Source organism: Diadema setosum, chromosome 5, assembly GCF_964275005.1.
Source record: "Diadema setosum chromosome 5, eeDiaSeto1, whole genome shotgun sequence".
In the NCBI taxonomy this organism is placed as follows: Eukaryota; Metazoa; Echinodermata; class Echinoidea; order Diadematoida; family Diadematidae; genus Diadema; species Diadema setosum.
In genome coordinates this window covers 6,609,628-6,624,093 of record NC_092689.1, presented here as the reverse complement: position 1 = coordinate 6,624,093, position 14,466 = coordinate 6,609,628, and the positions used below count along the sequence as shown (strand labels likewise).

Below are 14,466 nucleotides of genomic sequence, written 5' to 3'. Positions count from 1 at the left end.
AAACGGTGTCCAAAAAATGATTACGGAATGAAGGACAGACAGAAGGACGGACGGACGACCAAAACAGATGCCTCAGGCTACACTTCGTACGTTATGGCGCTGGCATACAAATGTAAATCAAAACTTGGATAGTCTGAAAGACACCGTGAGGAATCCAAAGAAAACATATCATACAGTTTTCCCGTCGCACACTGATTTCTCACCTTTTTTTTTTCCTTCGTTTTGGATCTGTCGGAAAGCGGTGCATCATTACACATGAGTCAGGTGGTTCAAGCAACGCCATGCTGGGCAGGAATTTAGGCATGACAAATCTTCAGTTTTTCGCAGAAACATATCAAAATAACTTTAAAATGATATATTATATACCTTCTACTTCAATAAAGTAGACAACGGCAATGACAATTCATTATCCCCACTGCACCGTGACTGATATTGGGGATTTCCCAAAGGCAAACAAAATTAGCGCGTAGCTGCGCGTAATGAACAATGGGCACTGCGTATGAGCTTTGCTCGCGCCCGCGTGATTGACTTGGTAACAACATGGCGCCTGTAGATCACGGGACCAGCTTTTGACCAATCACAGGCTTCAAAACACATAAGCCAAAAACCGAGTTGGCCAGACTCTCTTAATATACGGCACTGCAAACGGTAAGCAAAGAGCGCCATCTTGTGAAAGTTGATTGTATGTGTCAAGCGAGACTGAGTTGTTTTCCACAATCAACGTTTCGAAAAAAAAAAATGAGACCATTAGACCCATATACATAATATCATCAAATGCATGAAATGTCGCACTACTTTTAGTATTTGATATCTGAGAACAACAACCACTTTGATTCCAATCCAGAATAATTTAAGGGGTGTATGTTGTCAGGGAATTTTCTCTCAATAAATCCGGCACTAATTTTCGTATCCATTATGCCACAGCGCCCCCACTTGGGTGCGGAAGTGCGGAACAACCATGATATATGTGAATTATGATACATTAATTGTAGTATTTAGGTTGTTGTCAAATAAGAAAATAGCTTGATTACGACAGCCTTGAAAACAAAATCGTACAAAACACACATTATGTGTAATGAGCGAGGAAAAATGCCATTCTGGCAAGAGAGTAAAGGTGAGCATAATAATAATGGTGAGTGCTGGTGCAAGCAAAATGTGCTCATTATGGGTGCGGTACGAGGTGCCTTTTTCAATAACTAAACTTAAATGTGTTTATTAAATGGTTTGTTGTGAAGAGACTCACGGAGAGTGACCAAAAGGATGAGAACATTAATTTTTGTGGTTACATATTCAGAAATCGTCTAACCCCTATGATAATGACATAATATGATAATCATAATTATGACATTTTTTTTTTAATGTTGGCCTTGAAAGTAAAAAGGTATCATACGCCTACATGATTTAGTTTTTTTTTTTTTCAGGCAGGGAATTCCACATGTTATCATCATCTTGTAGTGTTCTTGTATTTCGTTCGTTTTGTTTCTGTTTTGTTTATTGTTATACAAATTAAAGAAATTGTGAGACTTACATTTTTTTCAGCCATTAGTTATACCTGGCAATCCTGACTTCATCGCAGTATCAGTGGTATAGCGGCTTTTGCATAGTAATAATAATACATACATACATACATACATACAAATTATATAGCGCCATTCTCCACTCCGATTCTCAAGGCGCTTTTCATCAAAGCAAAAAGACTGAAAATACAAGTATATACATACACCGTAATAAAAGGAAATAAAAGGAATAAATAAATAAAAAGATGAAAAAGAAGACATGAAAGTCTGTCTTCAAAATGCACTACTAAACAAACAGGATTTTAAATTACTCCTAAAAGATGCTATGGAGCTTGAGTCTTTTAGCTCACGAGGAAGTGAAATCCACAGTTTTGGTCCAGCGTGAGCGAAAGCTCGTTCCCCACAAGATTTCCTAGAAAACGGAATATGTAAGAGACCAGAAGTTGAGGATCGAAGAGTTCGAGTAGGTTGGTATTGACGAAACAAACAAACATTGAAATCAGGAGCTGTTCCCTCAATAACGTGACAGACCAGAAGAAGTATAGTATAGGCAACCAATGAAGACTCTCTAGGATAGGGGTGATTATGACTGCATTTACTTGACAAAGAAACGATACATGCAGCGGCATTTTGTAACTTTTGTAACTGGGCAATTTTTGAGTTTGGTAGATTGAAAAACAGACCATTATAGAAATCACGGCGTGAAGAAATAAGTAAATGAACAATTTAAGGCAAGGATTGCTATGGAATTGAATTTGATTCACGATGGCCATTTCGCTTTACAGGGAAATTCCCGTTGCTAGCACATTATTCATAGTGAACAACTTGTTCCGAAGGAAATACATACAAAGCAGCTGCGCTCAGTGGAAATTTGTAGGTGACGGTGTTTCGTAACTAGACCGGAGTGATCCTGATTTTCTTTGAACGGAAATGGGAACGCTACCGTAATATCGATTGCTAAAGAAATACAACGCACACCACTATAAACATAACGCAAAACACACTACCTGCTAAAGCACACACACAATTTCTTACACATCAGGAAATAAATTGATGAGGAACTATTGCTCTCACTCAATTCTTGTTTCCCAACGTTAGGTTCCGTATAGAATCATTTATACCAATCTATTGTGGATAAAATTTTTCCGTTCTCCTATTCAAATGAATACTTTCATGCATCATTCGTTCTGATTACGAAATCGACGGAAAACTCTGCACGATTGTTTGCTTGGTTTCAACACACCACTCAGGAGCTCCTTGTCTACTCATGAGAGAATTCTGTATTCCCATATTGATTTTGACAGCTTATTCGGGTCATTATACGGGAGCACCCTATGTGATCGCATAAAGAGAATAATAATCATGACGCAATCTGACCCCTGAAGTGTTCAACATTGCTGTTCATGTTTCGATACCGGTATGATGTCTCAGTGAACCAATGTTATTTTGAAAAATAAAGATGACAAATTCCGGGACGTGTAGAGGGGAAGGGAGGAGGATTTAAAGGGATAATATAATTTTGGTTGAGATGGGGATTCACCTTTTAACCGTTTGCTTTTTTGGGAGATAATCAGAAACCACTTATGAGAGCATAAGAGGATTTAAAAAATCTGTTTGATGAAAAAAAAATCGGTTTTAAACGGCTGAGTGAGATATCAAAAAAAGTAAAACAAAGCGATCTTAACAAAAGATATCTCAGCCATTTCATCAAATAAATCTCGAATTCCTCTTAGAATTGCATGCTCTTGCATAATTCATGAGAGGTTTCTCTCCCCCCCCCCCCCAAAAAAAAAGAAACTTGGAAAACTGAAGCCCTATCTCAACTAGAACTAATCCCTTTAAAGTATTATGAACATGCACAGATATAGAAAAAAAAAGAGATATCGATGACATTAACTATATGTCCATGTATAGGCCTATAAAATGCACTGATATGCATGCTTGGAAGTGTAGGATCATCCTGAACAAACAAATAAACCGAATTCTGAGTAAAAACGAATGCCCAAGATGCAGTTCGGAACAGCTATATTTGGGGAATATACAGTACGATAATTATTCAATTCATCTCTCTTATCTATGCTCTTTATACTCAAACTGAAAAACTTCATACACATTTTAGAGTAATGACGATAATACTATTGTTATCATATCTTTTATTAAAAAAAAATCATCCTGTGAGTGGTTGAAAGAGCTTCACATGATTACAATGTTTTCAACTGTTTCAGAATGTTGGCCTGTTTGACCCTATATAGGGCCTACATGGTATATGTAATGTATTTGAAAAAATGACGTCTCTATTCATTACATATTCCAAATTGCTAACTTTTTGTGAAATGTGGGTCACAAAGCAATATTGTGACATCGTGAGCTGCTCCGTACGGTCACAAAACAATTTTGACATTGCGCGCTGCTTCGTATACGATCGCTTTGTGGAATGTCACAAAGCAATCGTGACATCGCGCTCTACTTCGTATAACAGTCATGTTGATGAAAAATAATACTGTGACAGAGCAGTATGTAGTGTGACATCGCGCCCTGCTACGAATGGGGTCTTTGGATGATCCCTCCACATCGCACCCACAACACGACTCATCGTCTCACTTCCCCCTTCTCTTGTTTGATTGTCTTTAAAAAAAAAATCCAAAATATGAAACAAATACTTTGCCTATAATTTCGAGTTTCTGGTTGAAACTATATGGACCTTCGTGCCTCCAAAAGTTCTATTCTCTTCACGGCTGCGCTCCTCATTATTATGCCATGTACTATTTTGGAGGCACCTCTGTCCATAGTTTCAACCAAAAAATCTCAAGGCAAAATATATTTATAGCCATCACAGTTACTTAGTCATCTGTTCTGTGAGCAAGAGTTATAAAGATTACATAAAGTGGGGTACTTTAAAGCAAGACATTTGAATTTAATGTCATGATTAAAGTGTCAGTAATCATGTAATGCATTCGCTGAATGGCTGTCCATAATACTAACGATCATTTTATTCTGGATTGACGAAGATTCGCTGATATAAGATCGTGCCATTATCGTATAGGCCTGTATTGTCATGATCTAAATAGCGTTTATACCAATAATGTCAAACTCACTCACGTCCACGATTGTTACTGGCAAGTGACGATGAACATAAAAGAACAATGGGGCAGAAGAACTCGTTTAGGCTACATTACGGAAATATATTCACTAGGCGCAATAGGCCTATATAAACAGAGCAATTGAGAAAACAACATTGTCAAAATGAGAACAGTATCATACAATGTCAAATTATACAAGTAGCTCCTACTGTGCATATCATGCATTACCTGTTGCTGTTGGATAGAAATAAAGTATATGCCTAATTGAAATACAATTGTAAGTTAATCGTTGGAGGGAACCACGTAAAAAAAAAAAGAAGAAGATGACGGATTGTAAATTGTCGGCAAGCACAATTTAAAATCGATTAGTTGTTCATATTCAGTGGTCACCATTAAAGATAAACATTTCAAAAGAATAAAAGGGAAAATTAAGATTGGCCCTCGGCTGGACAGAATCATAGTAAATGACGCCCGAGTAGGGTTGTATATTCAATTGTTCGGTATATGTATTGTCTCCTTGCATGACAGCTGGCGATCTGCATCTGCTTGGAGTCTGAGGAGATGAATTTTAATTTAGGTGGCAGTCGGTTCCATGTTTTGTCATTCTGCAGATGTAAGAAGTGGAATTGGTATAATAACTTTGTATAATAATATTCTATTTTCGCGAACTACGTGTTTCCGGAAGGATGGATACGCTTCGCTACAATTAAATACTCGGTCTATTGTATTCCTGTGGGCAGCTGAGGGCACGCGTACCCCTTTGTTCTTTGTTATGTTGGAAGCAGTTAGCCAACTTAGGAGCTGGATGCCGCTAATTCGCCGTGAAAATTCTCCGTAGCCAGCATCCGCAAACAATACAATGATTCGGGGAGTTTATTGTTCCGTTTCTGGTCGAACGAGAAAGACCATCTTCCGTCGACACTGGCGTAGGAAATACCTCCCCAGTCAAAGGTCATCGCTGTTTGTTATGACTCAATCGCTACACATTCGCCCTATGCGCACCGACCGTCGTGCGAGCTGCAATCGTTAGTCTGAGCTGTGTATAAGTACGACATCCAACACGTCGGGTAAACCGTACGTACGTGTATGCGCATTTCGTCAGTACATGTAGCTAGCTGCAAGAAGACGGTGTATGGAGAAAGTGAACTGAGTGTAACAACGATCTTTCTACTGCTGTCAAGGAATTTACAGTGGCGAACCAATTCATTACAACACGCGAAATCTGGGCGATACACTACAAAATATGACCTTTATATACCACGTAAATACAGTTGCGGAAAAGCAAAGAATCTCCGTTTAAGGAATAGTCTTCAAAAGTATCACACCATGGGCTCCAGTGGCCAACAGGGTGGCCGATTCGTCGATTATTTCGTTGTTTGTGGACTCGATCCCGCAAGTCCTCTGGAGTTGGATCAGCTGGCAGGTACGTACGATGGCTAGGGCACTGTTACCGGTATTTCAGCCAGCACACACGGGCACGCGCACGGCGAGCAATGAATGAAGAAGAGTCCCCGTAGGATGCCAGTGCAGTGCAATGAGTATAGTAGGAGGCGTATGATGTGCTATGACTATGTTATTGAATTCTTGTAAAGTCTCGGACAGGGATGTAATGTAAAATTACGTGTAGACACTATTTCTACGTTTTGACATCATTTCAATAAAGAGTGAGCCTTGGCCTTGTTAAGTTGTTGCACGTTATGTAGACTCTAGTATTATTGATTATGAAGTTGGTAGTTAAGTCAGTGGTACAAGCTGTAGTAGGCGGTAGGAGCAGTTTCACGACATTTGTTCCTGCGACAATTGCTCCAAATGAAATTTATGCCACTGGTACGGGTGGTGTTCTAGTTTGAAGTCATAAAAGAGCTGCTATCTGCTTGTACAATTATTGTAGACCTACACATAGCCGAAAAGGAAAGCCGATTTTACCTGTTCGTAGTCAAGCCAGGCCGCGGCCAAGGACCACCTACAAATTACCATAAAGTGCCATGGTGATGATAAATAAATCCTGGAAGTATAGTTGAGTGACCCGCACCTCGTCATAGTTAATGTATGTTTATGCATATTTGAATCACATTTTGTCACTGAAATTCTATGAAATCCCACTCGCATACAGCCAGGAAAAATGCTGAAGATTCCAATAGAACCACAAGTTCACTGATCGATACCGGAAATTTGCAGCTATCCTCGTCAAACGCGAACAATGCGGAATAGTTGTGCGCTGAGGAAGGGGCCCGCAACTTGTTACCCACGCTCCCATATACTATAGACAAAGCAGATAAAAGACGAGTGCAGTTGACCTTGATGCTGCCATAGACAAAGCACGTAAAAAAGATGTGTGTTGGTGACCGTGATGATACTTACAAGAATTACATCATCACATATTCCAACATAAATTTAAGATTTTTGCGAAAAACTGTTCAGTTTTCACCACAGTTTGCTTGGTTGTGGTAACCCTGCCATGTTTCAAGCATACTGAACTCAGTCCCAGGCATTAATTTTTGTTCAGTGCGCTTGTAACAATTTTAAGCAGGGTGACGGTATTAAGGCCCCTGACGAGGTGCGGGCACCTCACTATACATAGTGTACAATTGTAGCATTGTAATTGAGACCAGCCCGAACAGCCCGAACGGGAAGCGTTCCACAGTAAACTGTGTGAAGGAGCGCCCCAGCAGGGTTAGTAGCATTGTAGAACTTTGTAGAATTGTAGGAATGTTTGCAATACTTAATAGCTATATACTGTAGATCTAGAAAGTGCTGTTCTAGGCCTAAGTAAGACCTCCTCTTAGTTCATACATTGTACACGTGTAAACCACCTAGACCTACTCTACTGGGAAAAAAAAATGTGTAGAAAAAGGTTCCAGATAGCAATACAGAGACAGTAAGATTGGTCCAAATGTTGTTGTTTTGGTTTTAATGGCGTGTATCTAGATCCTAGTCCTTGATAAGACTTGCCCAGCATATTTTCATGAAATCTATTGAAATTTAAACATGATGTGCAAGATAAATATTCCTTGATATTACAATATCCCATGTATTAGTTATTACCTGGGTACACTGTATGTACACTGTACATGTAGAGTCTACACCGTCACGTACAATGTACATGTACAATGTACAACTTTTGTAGGCCTACATTGTACATCTTGTACATTGTCTACATTTGTATTTTGCAAAATTCATAACCCTTTGTTTTACAATATAAAATGTATTCATTTGAAATTACAGTGTTCAGGTACCAATATTTGTGTACAGTGTATGTGTTTGTGTGTATGTGTATGATCACAAAATGATCGCAAAGTCATGTACCTACAAGTACAACCCCTTGTGTTCATCAAGAATCGAAGCTGTGAAATGAAGGATCATGCTATTCTTGTAAAAATTGTTAAATTCTCAAGTGTGTCCTTTTTGGCCACTTGTACTCAGTAGAGCTAGGACCCGTTTACTGGAGTACATTGTAGGAGCTGAGTTATCACACTTTATAATTTAAATGAATGAATCATCTTCCTGTGTCCTGGTAGATGTATGACAACATGATACAATGTACATGTACCTACAGTAGGTAATGAGTTGTAGTATCTTGACCAGAGACACAAAAAGTAGATCCTCAGTGATAGAGATGTGTGTAGGTGATATTTCATGCACAAAATGAGAATACAATGTACAAAGTGTACATGTACATGACGTATAAGATAACAGCCTAATGGGCCTATCGTCGTACTGTACCTCAAGGCATACCTGTAGTTTTTACCCGTCATTCTTTTTAATACACAGTAAGTGTTCAAAGTAAAGATTTAAAAAAAAAAGACATCAGTGCTTAAATACCAGTAGTCGCCACACCAGGGCATTCTTTACTCTTTCTTTTCTTTCTTCCCAACCTGCCCATAAAGCCTACTTGTACACAATCAATGTAGACATTCTTACTTGTTAGTGTTTCAAATCATTCTATATTTATAATGTGTATACAGCTGTATGCCTGCAATTTTGTGTTGATATTAAACTACTATTGAAGGGCACGTCACAAAAATGCTGATATATTGCTGGAGGTTTCTGCATGTTCAAATGGGAAGAAGCAGAATAGGGGTACAGTGTATCTTGGGAAAGATTACTACCTCAGAGTTCTCTGTCGAATCCATTCTTAAGCTTTTTGAATAATTACATGAATACCAGTGCTCAGAAAAAACAAAACAAAACTTTACAATGTGGCTTCATTTGCACTGGTTGCTATGGTTTCCTGTGCTGCATTTTAATATCAAGATTCATTTTTCCCTGAGGAAAGCTGTTTTTGTGGTGAATTGACAATTTGGATTTCTTTCCAAATGTGCTTGCACACACAGTGTGAAGTTTTAACTTCATTCCTTGTGATCCTTTTGTTGACTTTCTTTGCATTTCACATACCTATGAAATTTACATTGTATAAAATTGCAATACATTGTATGCAGGGGAAGATGCCTGATATATTGTACAAGGTACTATGTAGATACAAATGTACGTGTACGATGTACAGTACGGTAATTGCAAATTTGTACTAATGATCTGCTGTAATTTCCTGGTGTTTACTGCTAATTTGTAGAGAAAGCCCTCATGCTGTAAAAACATTGTCCTTCAAGTTAGGGTGAAATGAAAAAAAAAAAAAACAGGAGAGAGAGAGTGAGAGAGAGAGAAAGAAGAAATCAATACCTGTCAAAGGCAAGACACTACAATGTACTTGTAATTCTTTGGCTTTACGAGGGTCCTTGGCCTAGTACATGTACACGTACATGTACTTCACAGATGTGTGCTGCTAGCAAAGATAAACCTGTGCAATAGAGCCAGACAGATCCTCTTGGTGTTATCAAATTTTCACAAGGTACATCTTCTGTGTCCCTGAAATGAACCTGGCTGTAATATGATGCTGAGCAGTGAGATGCATCAAAAGTACATTACACTGGAAGTGTAAGCGCCTTCTACAGTACAACCATGAAGCTGTGAGTGAAAAAAAAAAAAAAAGGTGTTTTATTTGTGAACTCTGATGGCATTGGGACATGTGGGAGTGGTGATATCCTGAATGGTATTGGTCCCTGTCCAGTGCATGTGTGTGTTGCCAATTTTCATCTACAGTTTGCCTGTGCAATGTACAATTATATGTTTCGAATGACAGTATCAGAGTACTATGTACAATGTACACTGTATGTGGACATGTATCAAATTGCATTGGAATTGGATGTTACATACAGCTGTAGTGCATATATTTCTTTGCTTGCAGGTAGAACTAATCTACACGTATCATATTGTTAGTAAAAGTTGTATCTATATTGTTAGGTCACATCTCTGTAATAGATGAACATGTATCTAGTCATCATGTTGCCCTTTGTATGTGTGCAAACACTTGTATACTTGTAATCGCACTCTTTCTGATGAGGAAGCGAAAGTCAAATTTTCTGTCTTGGCCAAGGTTATGATTCCTGGAAGTTCCCTTTTCCCTTTACTCCTACTAAACCAAAGCTGAGTTTACACTGTACATGAGGATTCCTGTCATATACACACAAAGGCAAGTAACACATTTGTAATGTTTACTTTGATGTTTCATTGCAGTTTTTGCTTTCAAGAGAAACATGGAAATTAATGAAGGTCAGCAGTACACCTGTGGCTTCAAGGCAATGTTTTGTGCCCAGATGCAGCGATCTCGCCCTCAAATTTGTTATGACAGTCAAGATTATGAATGCTGATGAAATTTTCACAGCCTTATCGGCAGAGTTGGATGAGGTCATCATAGCAGAGCTTTTATGAGTGCCACGTTTCTCAGCTTCAGAGAAAATCCATGATGATGTCTCAAAGCGTAGATTTTTATCCCTATCTATTTTTAACCCCAATACCGCCATGCCTTTCTAACTTCCTCTTTGGGGTCTCGAGTTTTGAATCCTCTTCCTGTTGACATTTTAATCTGCGAGACCTGTTTGCTAAACTTGAACAAGCCGTTGCTCCCGCAGGGTACTCTCCAGTGTGATGTTCATGGATGAGTCAAACGTCATTACGGTGGGTGAGATTGGATTAAAATGATTGAAAAAAAAATTCTTCAGCTCCCTTTCCAGAGGCTGTTTCCTTTTTTAGGGGCCACAGAAGCGTCATAGTGTACATAATGCTGCAAATGAACAACAAACAGGTACATGCTACTTACATGTCACCTGGAAAACTTAAAAAAGAAAAGAAAAAATGAGGAAGAAGCAAAAAGGAGCATTTCAGTTATTTGAAAGAGTTTACACTTACAATTTGTACTGTACATGAACATTGATGGTAACTTTATAGTGCCTCGTGCAGCCACATACAGTGTATAGCTGTACGTGTATTTAGACTTACCATACATTTGCTTACGTTTGTTGTCATTTCTTGAAGAAATTACAGGCCTTATTTCTCTTGGGAGCATACAAGTTTCAGAGGCATCATGAATCTCTTGTTTTAAATGGCAGCTACACAATATGACTTAAAAAAAAATATTTTACTCATTACTTTTCCAGTTGAACATTGTACAGTGTATATTCACAATATTGCTCAGTATGTTGCAGCTAATAAGATAATGCACAGTTTACAGGCATACATTGTACAAGTCAATGTAATTTTACATACAACCTGCAGAGCTTTTGTGAGGCCCTTACTGTGCATGGGAGGCGGCTGAAAGGATGCAAGGCAGATGTTCCGCCCGCTGAATTGAGCCCGGACAATCAGCTAATGATTACTTAACTATAGCATGGGGACAATAGTATGTTTCGGCTGTACTGTATATTACAGACGCAAGGCTTTTTTCCATTAGATCCTATCAAGTTAGAGCTTGGGTTAGAATCTCGCACATTGTACAGTTACTGTATCAACATTGTGTACATCCAGCTGTAAAGAGGGTGGACTAAAATTGCATGAACTAAAATTAAATGTTATGGTGTTGTTATGTATCATACAGTTGTATGTTATGTCAAGATTAAGCAGGATTTCTATACAAGTACACTATAGTATGGTGTGTGCATGATCTTGCTGGTGATGCCCTGTCTTGTCTAGGCTACCAGCCTGTACATTTGTACAATGTATGTATACAATTTGGTATTGGCAATGTGCAGTAATCGTACTACATGTGTAGTAGGTACTGTAGAGTTGTTTCCTCTTGCGAGCTACATGTACACAGTATATTCTCTCATGGCCATTGACAATCTCAGTGTACAATCTTGTACATAATGTCAATGACATTGTTAGATAGCTGGCTGTGAAGGGGTTAAGGCATTACAGTGTGTTGTGTTTATGGCAGTGTGCTGTGGGGGAATGTTGCTGGTACCGGCACTAATACCAGTATTTTTTGTGACCCACCAACATGGTAATTTAACATTGCTGAGTACCATAGGCATTCAAGTTAAGTCTACTAACCATCATTACAGTTGTATGGGCGTGCAATATCTGTGAAAACTGAACTGTCAATACCAGGTACCAGTACTTTTGTGAGATCAAGTGCTATTTTGGTACCTGTGTGCATGTCTGTCCATTCTCTGCCTCCACTTTGTTTCCATAATACCACTGTGTCAACAGACTGAAGGGTTTGCATGAGTGGATGTATTCTTTTTAATACCACAGATTAACATACAATGGGAATCACTGTGGCACAGTTGAGAAGAAGCAGATTGTTCGGGTGCACCAATGGGTTATGATTTTGTGCCCCTGTCGCCCCCTAACCTCTCCAAAATATTGGAAATATTGCCCCTGAGGGAAGAAATGCTGGGAGATGATGGGGTGTTTGTTTTTATCATTCAGAAACGGTTTGGCAAAGAGACAATGACAGTGATCACATGTAGAGTTACCACAATGAACTGTGTGGAGATTTGAAATTTGTAGAAGTGTAGAGCTGAAATGGGAATGATATTTAAATAGATAACATACATCATGAAATGAATCACTTAAAAATGAAAATGCATGGATGCTCAGATAAAGCAGTTTCCTATTCCACTACAAATATGAATATGAAACATTACTGATTGCAAAAAAAAAGAAAGAAAAGAGAATAAAGAACAGAAAAGTCAGCCCCAATTATACAATTGTTATGACTTTATTTAAAGTCTACTAATTCTTGCAATGTTTGAAGATCTGTACTCCGTCATCTGGCCATTAATGTACAACTGTACAACTTATACCCCTTTCAGGTAATCGCGGTTCAATTATCCGCATCCAAATAATGCGGATGAAGTAGTCAGAATCGCGTTCATATATCCCATGAAGTGCGCACTACTTTTACGAGCACCCGTTCATATAATGGTGCGAAGGACGGAGTTATTTGTCATGGTTACGGCGCACGCCTCTATAATGACGTAATGTTTCCGGTGAATATCCTCACGTGTATGCACACCTCTCGCGCGCTCAAGCTCAGCAATCAACGGTTGTGCGGGAAATCGAGTGACCTTTGACCGAACTGTGGAATGTTAGTGCGGATAAGTCGTAAAACGCGTTCATGTATTCTCGATCTACTCCTCATGCTGCAATTATGCGCATAATAGCAGCATCAAAATAATGCGCACTTTTCTACTCCTCTCCCGTTCATGTAATCGAAATTTTACGACTTAGTGCTCCTATTATCCGCATCCACGATTACCTGAAAGGGGTATTACATTGTATAGAAAAGTTCGTTGATGCAAAGGAGGAACCAGCTTTAATGTGTTAACTATGTGTAATTAGCAAGTACAACTGAAGTATAGAGCCTGGGTATTGTGTGCAGGAACCAGAAATTGGCAGGTACATCTTGGAAAAACAAGCTGAAGTAATTTCTGCAGGCTCTAATGAATTGTGGCAAAACAGGTTTTTAATGACCTGTTTGTTTTGGACACGAAGAAAAGACTGTCTGAGTGGCATTTCCAATAATTCTGTCTTTCTCAAACAGGGTACACCATGTAAGAGTGGCACTCTCAGCCTCAGGAATGTGTTTGTTTATATGTTTACCTGTGTCCTTTTGAAGAAGGGAGGCCACATAACAACAGTCCCACATACCTTGCATCTCTCTTCTGTTGTCTTCAAAGACCTTCCTGTGAATCAGCCGAGAGAGGCTACAACTGTACATCGTAGTGAGCAATCATGCAAACAGAGAAAGTACAGGACTGTAATGTTTCTTGGAATTTCTATCTGGGACAGAAATTGCAGAAAGGTCTGAAAAATTCTGCTGTGCTCTTTGTGTGCAGGTATTCAATTATTTTGTCTTGCCAGGGGGAAAGATCTACATCGTATGTCTTGAATACAGACATTGATAGGCAAGTTGTACATGTAGGTCAAGTGAAAATTTAAAGAAAGTAAATATATGATTCCAGAATATCAATCAAGGGCATTACATGTATTTTACATTCTTGGTAGGAAGTCCTTCAGGCTACTTGAACTTAGCATTTAAGATCACTTTCCTGTACATACAATTTACCTGTATGACTTAAAAGATATACATGTATATCTTCTTGCTTTAATTGCATATTTCAGTGACCATGCATATAATATGCTAAACAAGAAGAAGAAGAAGAAGAAGAAAAGAAAGAAAAAATACTCAGCTGTATACTTATGTACAATGCTCCCCCAACTCCATACTTGTGCTCTAGTGCAGAATGCAAAATCTACATGTAGTAGGCCGTATACATGTATGTGGTATACTGGTACCTTCATTACATGGAAGAGAGTACCGGGTACCAAAAATCTGCATTTCTGTGTGTGTATATTTGTTTTGCGAAGAGTGTAATTGTTATGTAGACAAACAGACAGCCTTTGTTCAATATACAATGTATCATTTTCCATAAAAGAATACATAATGTACACTGTAGCAGTTTCTTATTCACCTCTAATATGATATGCGTCATCCTGCACCAACAATTGTTCTTTGCATTTTCTTTGTG

At 38.7% G+C, this 14,466-nt stretch overlaps 1 protein-coding gene across 1 annotated transcript in view; it reads left to right on the top strand.

Moving 5' to 3' along the window:
* The first annotated feature begins 5,746 nt into the window (after positions 1–5,746).
* Positions 5,747–14,466, top strand: part of LOC140229035 (DENN domain-containing protein 5B-like) — a 79,527-nt gene continuing 70,807 nt past the window's right edge. Inside the window, exon 1 of the mRNA XM_072309296.1 lies at positions 5,747–6,020. Within this exon, the coding sequence (XP_072165397.1) occupies positions 5,924–6,020 (97 nt within the window). The 5' untranslated portion in view covers positions 5,747–5,923. The remainder of the gene's footprint in view (positions 6,021–14,466) is intronic.